Raw genomic sequence first — 12339 nt, 5'->3', positions numbered from 1 at the left:
CACTTTAGGAAATTATGTCGGGGGTCATGGTGTGTGAGGTGCCAGGATGGTATGTGGGCAACAAGTGGGGTAGGGAGTGCTGGGGCGACTTGAACTGGAAGCTGAAACCCTTACACAGTGAAGACTTATAGCCTTCAGCAGAAAGCAAGGCACCCTTTCTTCGAGTTGGAGAGACAAAGGTATAGGCTCATCTACCTGCAGGTTTGTTCACTGAAAGGCTAGTTTGGTGGTTCACAGCAGTTCTGCAAAAAAAAAAAAAAAAAAAAAAAATCTCTCTCTCCATCTTTTGGTCCATCGATCCAGCTAGCTACTCAGTATACACCCAGAAAATCATAAAGAGTAGGCTGAGCTGAATGCACAAATCTACCTCTCATTTAACGCCTTCAGTTGAAGGAGTTATTCTATAATCCCTCACTAGAGCTGCTCACAGTAGCGCTGAGGTAGTAGCAGGGTGGGTAACGAATGCCCTTTTAGAGTAAGAAAGCACAGTTGGAACACAGTGGAGGCTGGCCAAGGCATGGTGCTGACCTCTGTAGCCAGCCCACCTTGCCGCTTTTCACACTAGCGTGGGCTTCAAGTCATCTTTGAAGTTCACAACAGGCTTGGAGCGGGCCCACAGCTTTTCCCAGGATGCCAATCCTGAAGCCTGCTCAAGGTCACTGTCTGAAGTGTCACTGTCATTGGAGTCCAAAGAGCTCTGGAAGCAGATTTCACAGTAGGGCCTGTGGCAGCGGCAGAAGAACTCGTCCGAGCTGCTGGACTCACTGTCAAGGTTGTAGCACCCAGAAGACAAGGAAGGACAGCCAGGGGACAGTCGGGGTCGAGGCTGACGCTGCCTGGGCAGAGCTGGTGAAGAGGGTAGGCATGGGGCAGCGGGACTTTGTGCCTGGACAGAAGCAGAAGATTGGCAAGGAAAAGCTACATTGCATGCTCCGGCCTCTTGAGGCTCGGTTTCGCATTGTTTGCTGCCCTCCTGTTTCCGGCGAGGTTCCGAGAGTGGTGATGGTTTTACAGAAGAGGATTTTGGTACCTTGGACCTTGCATTGTGGTGGTCCAGCCTGGGGCTGTCTCTGTTCTGTACAATAAGCCCACTTTGTGAACTAGAAACGGTACTATTTGCTTGATGCCCCACATTGAGACCCACAGAGCCAGGGATGTGGGAGCGAGCCCTCTGGGCCGCCCGTCTCCTCCTCACCACGTACGGGCTGAAACCCAGTTTAGACGGGGACAGCTTCTGGGGGCTACGGGAAGTGGTACTCTTCCAGAGCTGCTGGGGACAGGGTAGTGGGGAAAGGGGAGCCTCAGAGCCCAGGTCAAGCTCTTGTAGAACTTCTTGAAGCTTCTCTCTGACTACTGAACTGACCCGAGGTAGCCTCTCTGGGAATCCCTCTGGGTTCTGCCTGGGCTTATGGGGTTCACAGGCCACTCCATCTGCCATTAAACGCTGGCTGGGGGCCATGGGTTCCTGGTCTCCTCTTTCGGGACCCTCGCTTTGTTCAGCCTTTGGCTTCTGGTTGCAACCGGTGTCCAAATGATCACAATACTGTTTTAAAGGCATGTTGTCCTGTTGGGCTGGGGAGGGACTGATGTCCCTTCTTGATGTCACAGGGCCTTGCACGTGCTGGGAGGCCGCTGAGACGTGTAGGGAGTCCCTAGCAGCTGCTCCGCTCTCATTCTCAGAAACAGCAGAGCATTCCGAAGGTCCCGGAAGTGTCAGCCCACGGGCAGAGGCTGCATCTGGGACAGCCCACTCTGGGGAGTCATAGGTGCACTCGGCAGACATCAGCTTTACTAGCTTTTCCTTGGCGTTGCTGACTTGCTCTTGCAGGCTTTCAATTACTGCGTTTTTCTGCGGAAGAAGAGCAAGACCATTAACAAAAGATGCTGCTCAGGGTTGCCTAAAGCCTTCCATGGTGAAGAGTTGTGGCATTGGAGACCCTGGCCAGCTCTTCCAGTGTACTAGTTGGTGGCTTCAAGCTCGGAATTGGGACTTGTGCCAGGTGAAATGATATATACCATGTGTTTAGCACAGTAACTGATATGTGGTACCCAGGAAAGGCTCTAAGATTTACTGTCACTACAGGCTCCCTCTCCCCTTCCCAGTCTTAGACCCTGTACTGCTGTCTGTGAGGATAAAGGTGATGGAGCCTCAAGGCTCAAGGCTTGCTGGTAGCAGCACCGTATCTCATCTTCCCCAGCCCCAAGAGGGTCAGGTTCCTCTGTGGGACATCAGTCTGGGTAGTGTTGGGGATTATCCAACTCCAGTTTCTCACACTTGGGCAAACCATAAATGAACCAGAAGCTCATCTCCAGGGAAGACCAATGAGAAAACAAACATTTTTGCCTCTTGTGAAATAGCCTGGAACACGGAAAGGGTAGGGAGAAGAAAGGCAGAAATTCCTGGGACAACCATTCATCCTGGAACTAAGAAGAACTCATGAGAATCTCAACCTGGGTTTAACACTTCAACCAGGAAGTGGCAGGGCTTCCTTGGCGTGTTGGCTTAAGGGACCAACTGGCTATCAATAGCTCTTAAAGAAGTGTGTGTTTGCACCAGGATTGTTGTAGCTTAACAGGAAATAAAGGCAAGAACAGCAACAGCAAGTGATGTTACATCAAAGTACAAGTCTACTGAACAGTAGAGAAGACAATTGACACAGCAAAGTGACCAACAGATCAGAGAAGATGCTTGTTATCAATCCATCTACAGAGGATCAATGTGCAGAATATATAAAGAGCAAAACAAACAAACAAACAAACCCCTCAACAATATGGATTTAAGGAATCCACCTTTAGAATGGGCATATGATCTAAATAGGGACTTCTCAAAGGAGGAATATGAGTGGTTGATAAATGTACACAAAGATACTTGACATCTTTAGCCACAAGGGAAATACAAAAAAAAAATCAAAATCACATAAGAATCTACCTTATCTAGTTGGGATGTCTGTAACTAAAAATGCAGGTGAGGGTATGGAAAGCACAGAGCCATTATCCAACATTGGTGGGAATGGAATCAGTTCAGCCACTATGGAAATCAGCACGGAGATTTTTTCAAAAAACTAAAAATGTGATCCAGCTATCTCCATCCTGAGTAGACAGATAGCCAACGGAAATGAAATCAGCATGAAGAGCTGTCTTTCAGCCCATGTTTGCTAGAACACTGTCTATGAATCAAAAAGATAGAACAAGTTGAGGTGCCCATCAACAGATGATCTATTAAAGAAAATACACTATTTATCAATAGATCAATAGAGATTATTCATCTATGAAGAAGAATGAAATTCCGTCATTTGCAGAAAAATGGGTTACATGTTTTTTTCTCATGTGTAGATTAAAAAACAAAACAGCAATGACCTAAAAGCAGAAAGGGGACCATTAGGAAGTAGGGGATAGTGGAGAGAGACATAAAATGGAGGAGAGAGTATGGGGAGCTAAGATCAATGCATGTGGTGCGCATGTGTGGAAATATCACAGTGAGTCCCATTAATTTCAAAATAAGTGACAATATGAAAAAATAATTACTTAGAAGCTTAACGCAGATAGTTTGATTAAGTAGCTCTCCAGGGCAGTTCAGAGAATGAAAGAGGCTGGGGCAGTTCTGCTATCGAGATGCCATCCTTCTGTGCAGATGTTAGTCAGTGGATAAACAGGCTGTGCCCCAGAGGGCAGACAGGTGACAGCTGCAGAAGTGTGCCTGTCCCAGCTGTGGGGCAGGAAGTACATGTGGGTGTGAGCCGGTGGTGGGTGTCTGGGCATGCCTGCACTCTTGCCTTTGTGGAGAGTGGCAGTGAGTTGTCTAGCCTAGACTTCCTTTGGAAAGTTCTATGCTCAACTCAGAGGGGCCGTGATAAGAGTCTCACAAAGAATGGATCGTCTGGCATGGATAGGAAGGGCTGTGGGGAAGGTGGGGAGCACTGAGCTCCCACAAGGGCTTGTCTGGATAGCACAGTGCTGCCCTCCTGGCTGCTTTTCTCTTTTAGGAGCAAATGTCCAGTGCTGGGACACCCCTTTATCATGCCCTAAGAAACAAAGGAAGGGACTCTGTTTTACTATACTAAACAATCCAGCCTGCTCATGGGCTGGGCCTCTGCTTGCCTGTCAACTTACATATAAAAGTTGGCCAGAAATGATTCTTTTTGGTTTTGAGACAGGGTCTCACGTTGTACCCTAGCCGGCCAAGACCTCACTCTGTAGCACAAGCTGGCCTCAGATTCATGGCAATCTTCCTGCTTTGATATCTCAAGCATTAAGATGACAGGCACGGGTCACTACATCTGGTCAGAAATGATTACTTAAGGGGTATTGAGTAAACCTTCCAATAAACTTGCAGTGACCCTGTAAGTGCCCTGTCCCTGGGTAAAGTCAGGAGGTGGTGTTTACTGGTGCTGGCTCTTGTGGTTTCCCAGACAGTTTACTCAGTCATCTTCATTAGCATCAGAAGAGGGGCCAAGCCCTGGGAGAGACAAATGAAGCAGGTGGAAGGTACTTTCAGGGGTGTTCCCACTTGTGAGGTCTCCCTCTCCCCTCCTGAGGCATGGTAGGCTGGCTGTAGTTGCATGAGTGGAGCCTAGAACAGAGTCTATGAGTGACAGGGGACCCTCAGGTTGCCATGAGGGATGTATCAGATGTCTTTAGGGACCTCACAGAGTAACTAGCCATGATGGCTTCTCAGTAGGGACTTGGCCTCTTTCTTCTTTCCTTGACACCCACTCCTGAGACCCACCCTGAATGTCCTTAGGTCAGCCTCAGCAAGCAGGAAAAAGCCATAGCTATGACCATGCTTTAGGGCAGTGTCTCTCAAACCTGCTAAGGCTGCGACCTTAGTACGTTCCTCGTGTTGCAGTGACCCCCCCAGTGTAAAGTTATTATTATTATTATTATCTGCTACTTCCTAACTGTAATTTTGCTACCGTTACAAATCATAATGTAAATAACCCGTGGGGGTTGCAACCCACAGTTGCTCTAGGGGTAAAACAGGATTTCTGTTTCCTTGTGCCTTGTCTACAAAGGGCTTTGAGTATAGGAAAATCTTAGGATGAACCTCCAGACTGAACCTCCTTCTTCAAGCTAAGCAAACACCTGAAGCTGGCTGACTAGCTGGTGTGAGGTCCTGCCATGGCACTCCAAACTCTGACCTCCTGGGGCAGCAGCTTTGAAAGGAATTTTTAAATCATTATTTTGGTCTCCGGTGGGCAGCAAAATGTCAAAGGTATATTGAAGAGGGCACAGGCCCTAGGAGTGCACGTCTCCCTTCTCTAGTACCATGAAGAAAAGAATATGATAGAACTGCTGCAGACCATTGAAGGGAGCGTGGTCATCAGCCTAAGAGGACAATGTGTTGTCCATCGCTCTGTGCACAGTGGGAGGTCACTGGCTGATGCTGTTCTTTTTTCTTTCTTTCTTTTTTTTTTTTGGTTTTTCGAGACAGGGTTTCTCTGTATAGCCCTGGCTGTCCTGGAACTCACTCGGTAGACCAGGCTGGCCTCGAAATTCACTTGCCTCTGCCTCCCAAGTGCTGGGATTAAAGGCATGCATCACCACGACCACGCCTGGTCTGGCTGATGTTGTTCTTAACCACATTCAGAGCAAGAAGTTAAGAGTGAGAAAAGCTGGTTGTGAAGGTGCATGCCTATAATCCTAGAACTTGGGGGACTCAGGCCAGAGGATCATAGTTTGACTGCAGTCTGGGCTATAGAGATACCGTCTCAAAAACAAAAACAAGAAAAAAAAAAACAAAAACAAAAAACAACAACAAAAAAAAAAGAATGAGAAACTGGGCTGTCAGATCTTGGGAATTGCAAAGGGGGTCCAGTGAGCTCAGCCCAAACCCTGGCTGAATAGACACTGTCCTATGTAAGGAAGGGCAGGGCTGGCTCTCAGGATGCAGAGCAAACCAGAACTAGCTGCTGGCTCTCAGGCCTGCACTACAGAGATGCTCAAGCACAGCCAGGGCAACAGAGGCACCTTTTTGCTGCATACGTACTTCAGCCTGCTAAGGGCTTTTGCCCTGCAGACTGGAGGTTTCTTTTGGAAAGAGCACATTCAGCCGCAGCGTGGGAAACAGGGTAGCACGGCAGAAGGACAATAAGCTGCTCAAATAATTACCATAAGGCTAAAGAGTCCGTTCCAGTCTGTTCGGCTGTTCCCGTGTTAGCTGATTGTAAATGAAAACCATCCTGCTGGTTCCAGCCAAGTTTCAGGCCTTCTGTTTGTTAGGGAAAACGTTTCTCTAAAGATTTTACAGAGCACCAGAGGCAGGGCTACTCCCCTGCCAGGTGCACAGAAATCTGGCTTTGAAATAATGTCCAGAATGTTTAATAAATGGTGAAAAAAAGGGAGGGGAGGTTTTTCACCCCCTCTGATGGATAAAGAAGACCCAGAGTGAAGAGTATCTTGTGTGGGGGGGAGGGAAGGAGCAGGTACAGAAGCAAGGCCCAGGGGTCCTGGCCAGGTTTGACCCTTCGTCTGGATGCTTCAAAGGTTTTCTCCTCACTGTTGTCTCATAGGGCCATTCATGCCCAGGACACAGTCCCTCTATTAAAAAAAAAAAAAAATTGGTTTCCCTAATAGTACAAACTCAGTGTGATGGTTAGGATATGCTTGGCCCTGGGAGTGGCACTATTGTGAGGTGTGACCGTGTTGGGGTAGGTGTGTCACTGTGGGCATGGGCTTTAAGACCTTCATCCTAGCTGCCTGGAAGCCAGTATTCTGCTAGCAGCCTTCAGATGAAGATGTAGAACTCTCAGCTCCTCCTACGCCAGGCTGCCATGTTCCTGCCTTGATGATAATGGACTGAACCTCTGAACCTGTAACCCAGCCCCAATTAAATATTGTCCTTATGAGAGTTGCCTTGGTCATGGTATCTGTCCATAGCAGTAAAACCCTAACTAAGATACAAATTCAGTGTGATGGTTTGGATATGCTTGGCCCTGAGAGTGGCACTATTGTGAGGTGTGGCCGTGTTGGAGTAGGTGTGTCACTGTGGGTGAGGGCTTTAAGACCCTCATCCTAGCTGCCTGGAAGCCAGTATTCTGCTAGCAGCCTATATATATATATATATATACTTATTAATTCATTCACCCAGGCCCTGTGCTGCCTTCTTGTGGAGCAGAGTCCTCACGTTTTTCCACATGCTTGACTCAAGCCCACATTATGCTTGTCTGGGAGAGGGCCAATTCTGATCAAGTACAGACTAAAGAAGGGCTGGGGCACCTAAGGTGCCTTGATTCTGTGGTGACATCAGAGACCCTTTGTTTACCCCACATCTGTAGCACACCTGGAAGTGCTGGGCAATGAGAAGGTTTAGGTCTCTGGCTAATGCTCAGGGATGTCAGAGAAGGCCCATCAGATCCAGTGGTGTGGCTGTCTGTAAGGAGTGCTCACCCAGATCCTAACGTCCTTTGTGTTTTCCCTTTGCATGGATTTTTTTTTTTTTTTGAGCTCTTCTCTTGACCAATTGTTCTTCATCATTTCCCTTTGTTCAGAGTCTTGTCTCCATAGTCTGCTATGTCCCTTACCTCCTTCTCTGACGGTTATTCTCACCAATTGCTTCTTTCCTGATTTTCATCATAATCACATTTTTTCTTTCTAGTTTTTGAGCTAGAGCCCCATGTAGCCCAGACTGGCTTTGAACTCTCTGTGTAACCAAGGATGGCCTTGAACTTGCTTCTGATCCTTCCTGCATTCAGGAACCACAGGCAGGTGCCACCACTCCCAGTTTAGTGGTGATGGGAGGAAAGCCAGGGCTTTGTGCATGCTAGGTAAGTATTCTGTTGGTTGACCTGCATCTCCAGCCCCTCCTATCCATCATGAGTTAAATTAAATGTTTACTTAATCGATAGCCTTTTGTTCTGCTCGACTGTGAACTCCATAAGATGAGGAAGCGAGTCTGGCTTGCTCATCAGCGTGTAATGCTGTGACTAGTCTTCAACTGTCTGTTGTAGGAGTGGGATGGGCGAGGGTCACTGGAGTGATGGTGAAGGAAAGTAGAAGAGTGACTGGGGCAGAGAATATTGCCAAAAGGAACATGTGGAGTCACGAGGGCATGAGGGGTCATGAGAACATGAGGGACCACGAGGACATGTGGGATAGTTCTCACATGGCAGGAGATCCCCGCAGGGAGCCTGCTAGGCAAGGTGTGGCTTACTTCCGTTAGGAGCCTCTCCATGCAGCTCTTCTCATCTCTCAAGTGGCAGCTCGGGTCCTCATCGAGCTGGCCGTGGAAGCTTTTGCTGGGAGTGCTGAAGTATTTGGCCATGTGTCTCATTGTTTGGTTTTCTCCTTCAAATGCCTTCCATTGCTTCAGCTGTTAGTAAAGAAGAACACGTGTTATTTATTTAATTACACATCCAGAAACACTTCCCTTGCTCTTTCTCATAAATACCAAGGAATGACACAGTCACCAACACACTCAGGCACAAGCTGTTTACTTCCCCAAATGCCATTTCCTCTGCAGCATTCATCGATTGCTGTGACAGAAAACATGGAGAACAGTCAGGCTTCGTGTTTTAAACGTGTCCGAGGATAAGAGATACAGAACACCCTCTCCGTTGTTAAAGTGTCGAAGGAAACAGGAGGAAGGACATGTCTAGAATGGTATTCTAAAGCTCTCATTGGGAGCCGACTAAACCGGAATGTGTCTATGAAGCTAATCTTGGTCATCACTCAGTTGTTGAGGAGTGCTGTGTTTTTCGATATTGAGAGTCCAGTTCATCGTGGGGGACTTTTCTAAGCCAGATTAATGACCAAAGCACAAATAGAAACCAATTTATGTCAATGAAAACAGAATGTCTGGGCTGGAGAGATGGCTCAGTGGTTAAGGGCACCTATTGACCTTCCAAAGGTCCTGAGTTCAATTCCCAGCAACGACATGGTGGCTCACAACCATCTAGATGGGATCTGATGCCCTCCCTCTTCTGGTGTGTCTGAAGACAGCTACAGTGTACTCACATAAGTAAGTAAGTAAGTAAATAAATAAATAAATCTAAAAACCCAAAACACCAGAATGCCAGCTCTGGCACATGGCCATATTTTCTGACAGGGAAAGTGGGGACAGGAATGTGACTTTTCCAAGGTCACACAACACTTTTGACAGACTCACAACTGTAACGGAAACCACCACAGCTTGGATTCTCATCTAACTGATGAAGAGACAGATTGTTGGGGATCGAGAAACTGTCCTTGGGGAGCAATCTGGGGAAACATGGTCTGGCCCACTTTTATAATAACAGAGGTGATCTACAAAATCATCAGACAGGAGTCTGGTGCAGAGTTTGGGATGCAGTGTCTACCTAGTAAGTGCCACTGATGTGAAGGACACGGTCCCTAGTGGTAAAGGTAGGAACCTTTTACCCTCTGCCTCAGCTCCCCTTGTGGGGCCATCTCTGCAGGGATGCCAAGGATTGGCTCAACACAGGCATAAGGCCATATCAAGTCTTGGGGCTCATGTCCCCTAAGCTGATGGAGCCACATTTTGATCAAAGCTCTCCAACCCCTTTTGGTCCCTCCCTTCTGAAGGTCCCAGTCCTTGAGACTTGACTCTGTATTTTCTGGGATATCCATTACTCAATCCTCAAGGGTAGTTCCTCCAAAGGACCAGCACATTTTTGTTTCTGGCCTCTGGGTAATGTGGATGCTATAGGCTGGGTTATAGCTCTTCACAGTTCTTCCTTATCTCTGGGTCCTTGGAACTTGTTGACTGTAGCCTAAGATGGCAAGTAGAATTTTGTGATGGTGATGTTAAGGCTTGGGGATGGAACAATTATTCTGGAATATTCAGGTGGAGTCAATGTCATTACCAGAGTCCATATAAGAGAGAAGGAGGAGCCTGATGATGGTGGTGGTGCATGCCTTTAATCTCAGCACTTGTGAGGCAGAGGCAGGCAGATCTCTGTGAGTTCCAGGACAGTCAGGGCTACACAGAGAAACCCTGGCTCAAGAATGAGAGGAGCTGGGATGGAGAGAGGGAGGAGGGCCAGAGAAGGTGGAAAGAAAGAGAAGGAAGGACAGCCATTAGAATGCCCCATTGTTGGGTCTGAAAGGGAAGGAAGGGCCTTAAAGAAGGCAAGTAGTCTTTAAAAGCTGAAATAGTCAAGAAATGGAGGGCCGGGCGTGGTGGTGCACACCTTTATCCCAGCATTCGGGAGGCAGAGGCAGAGGCAGGCAGATTTCTGAGTTCGAGGCCAGCCTGGTCTACAAAGTGAGTTCCAGGACAGCCAGGGCTACACAGAGAAACCCTGTCGCAAAAAAAAAAAAAAAAGAAATGGAGTCCCCCCCCCCTTTTCTGAAAAAAAAATTGCAGATCTGGGGATACCTTGGTTTTAGTCAAATGAGACCCGTTTTTGATACTTGCCCTACAGAACTGCAAGATACTACATTTGTTCTGCTCAAAGCCATTGGCACCTATTAGAGCAGCCACAGGAACTCCTGTGGGAGTACAGCGTCATCTGTAACAGGCCACGCCGTGCTCCTAGAAGCTCAGAGCTGCAGAGGATCCAGGGGATCCCAGGTTGGTTCCCAGCACAGGAATGGTGGCTCGCAACTGTCTGTTCCGTTCCAGGGGATCTCATACCCTGTTTTGGCTTCTGTGGGCACCAATAATGCACCTGATACAAAGACTTACATGCAGGCAAAACATTCATTCACATAAAAAAAAATACAAATAAAGTCAACTTTAGCAAAGAGGCAAGATGGCACAGTGGGTAAGGATGCTTGCTGCTAGGCCTGGTGACCTGGGTTCAATCCCAGAGACACCCCTAGTGGAAGGAGAGAATTAACTTCTCCTTTGAGTTGTCCTCTCGTCTCCATCCACGCCCATGGCATGTACACACATCATACGCCCATGCACATATACATATGCATATGCACACACACATACACACAAGTAAAATAATTTTTAAAATGATAAGGTGAAAAGGGATATTCCTTCCTTGGAGCTCCTCCCACTATTGGGAGTTCTTTCTCATTTTTTTGTCTTATCTCTTCCCATCTGCTTGCTGCTATTCTCTCAAGACTGTCCTCCAACGCTCGTGTGATGTGAAGATGCCACAAGTCTTAGCAAAGTCTGGGGAGGCTTCCAAAGCATTCAATGTACATTGTAATTCTTCTTATGAATACTCCCTACGAGACTTAAGGAGGCGAAGGGCCCTGTGCTTCACTGCATGTCCACAGTGGCTAAGATGTGACCAAAGGATACCTGAATAAATGAAGGAAGCTTTTCTGTACAATTCTCCAGTCTTGTGGTCCCTAGATAAAGGGGACAAATCCTAAGTGTGTCGTGGGCGCTGGGCAGGAAAAGCAAATGTCCTTGGAATTTTGCCTTTCGGAACGGAATGGACGGGTGGGGGATGGGAGTTGGGGGATGGGTCACGCTCAGGTCACAGAAGCAGGGGTTGTCTGATGGCTGGCGATGACCTCAGCGCTTGGCATCAGATACACCCAGGCATTTCCTGACAGCCCATGTGTGTACAAGCTTCACCCTGCTCTCTAGCGCTGCCTAGAGACCCTTCTAAGTCACAGCAGATCTGAGGGCTCTGGCCAGCCGGGGACTCATCTCCCTGCAGCTACCAACCCATCCTCTCCCAGGTTCCCTGGGACACTCCCATAATGTGCTCAGCTGTCTCACCGCCCTGGGGACTCAGTGTGAGTTTCACGAGGAAAGCCGTGCTTCTGCCAAACATCTTTGAGCCAGAGAAGAAATCAGTTTAGGGACAGACCTCGGTCATTTTTCTCTGATGAAAAGAACTTAGACCCTAAATCTACAATACTGTAAGATTTGGTTTAGTCTCATACCACGGTCAGTTCAAGAGGAAAAAAAGAGAGAGGGAGAGGGAGAGAGGGAGGGAGGGGAGGAGGGAGGGAGGGAGGGAGGGAGGGAGGGAGGGAGGGAGGGAAGGGAAGGAGGAAGCAGAATGCTTGTGTCTGAGGCTCAGGATGCAAAGGGTTAGAGTGAGGAGCAGAAACCAAACTAGGACCATGCAGGGAAGTTGTGGATCCCCTCCATCTTCAAAGGGCATTTTGCTCAAATCAGAAAGCCTTTCCTTTAAAATCTCTTGGTGATAAGTTCTTTCTCCCCTTCTCCCTTCCTCCCTCCCCCTTTCCCTTCCTGTTCCCCTCCTCTCTCCCTCCCCCTCCTTCAGAGATGAACTTCGCCCCTAGAGGGATTCTTCATATTCTTTCTATTTTTTATTCAGTCTCTTATTTTTCTCTGTCTTTTGCTTCCTTCATTTCTTATCTCAATATTTTTGTAGTGTCCAGATTGCCCATTCAATGCTTCAGTTCAACCTAACATCATTTTTTTAAATCCCTGTTCAATATTTCATCATCTAAGACTGGATC

The 12339-nt window shown here is 47.7% G+C and overlaps 1 protein-coding gene across 2 annotated transcripts in view; it reads right to left on the bottom strand.

Annotated features, from left to right (window-relative positions):
• Nucleotides 1-499: 499 nt before the first annotated feature.
• Nucleotides 500-12339, bottom strand: part of Gpr156 (G protein-coupled receptor 156) — a 66573-nt gene continuing 54733 nt past the window's right edge. For both annotated transcript variants that reach the window (XM_021185045.2, XM_021185046.2), the window contains exons 8-9: nucleotides 8150-8308; nucleotides 500-1849 (exon numbers count right to left, since the gene is read on the bottom strand). In XM_021185045.2, coding sequence (XP_021040704.1) covers nucleotides 557-1849; nucleotides 8150-8308 — 1452 coding nt within the window. In that variant the 3' untranslated portion in view covers nucleotides 500-556. The remainder of the gene's footprint in view (nucleotides 1850-8149; nucleotides 8309-12339) is intronic.

Source organism: Mus caroli, unplaced genomic scaffold, assembly GCF_978045245.1.
Source record: "Mus caroli unplaced genomic scaffold, Mus_caroli_1 scaffold_17, whole genome shotgun sequence".
Taxonomy (NCBI): Eukaryota; Metazoa; Chordata; class Mammalia; order Rodentia; family Muridae; genus Mus; species Mus caroli.
This window is presented reverse-complemented; position numbering and strand designations above follow the sequence as displayed.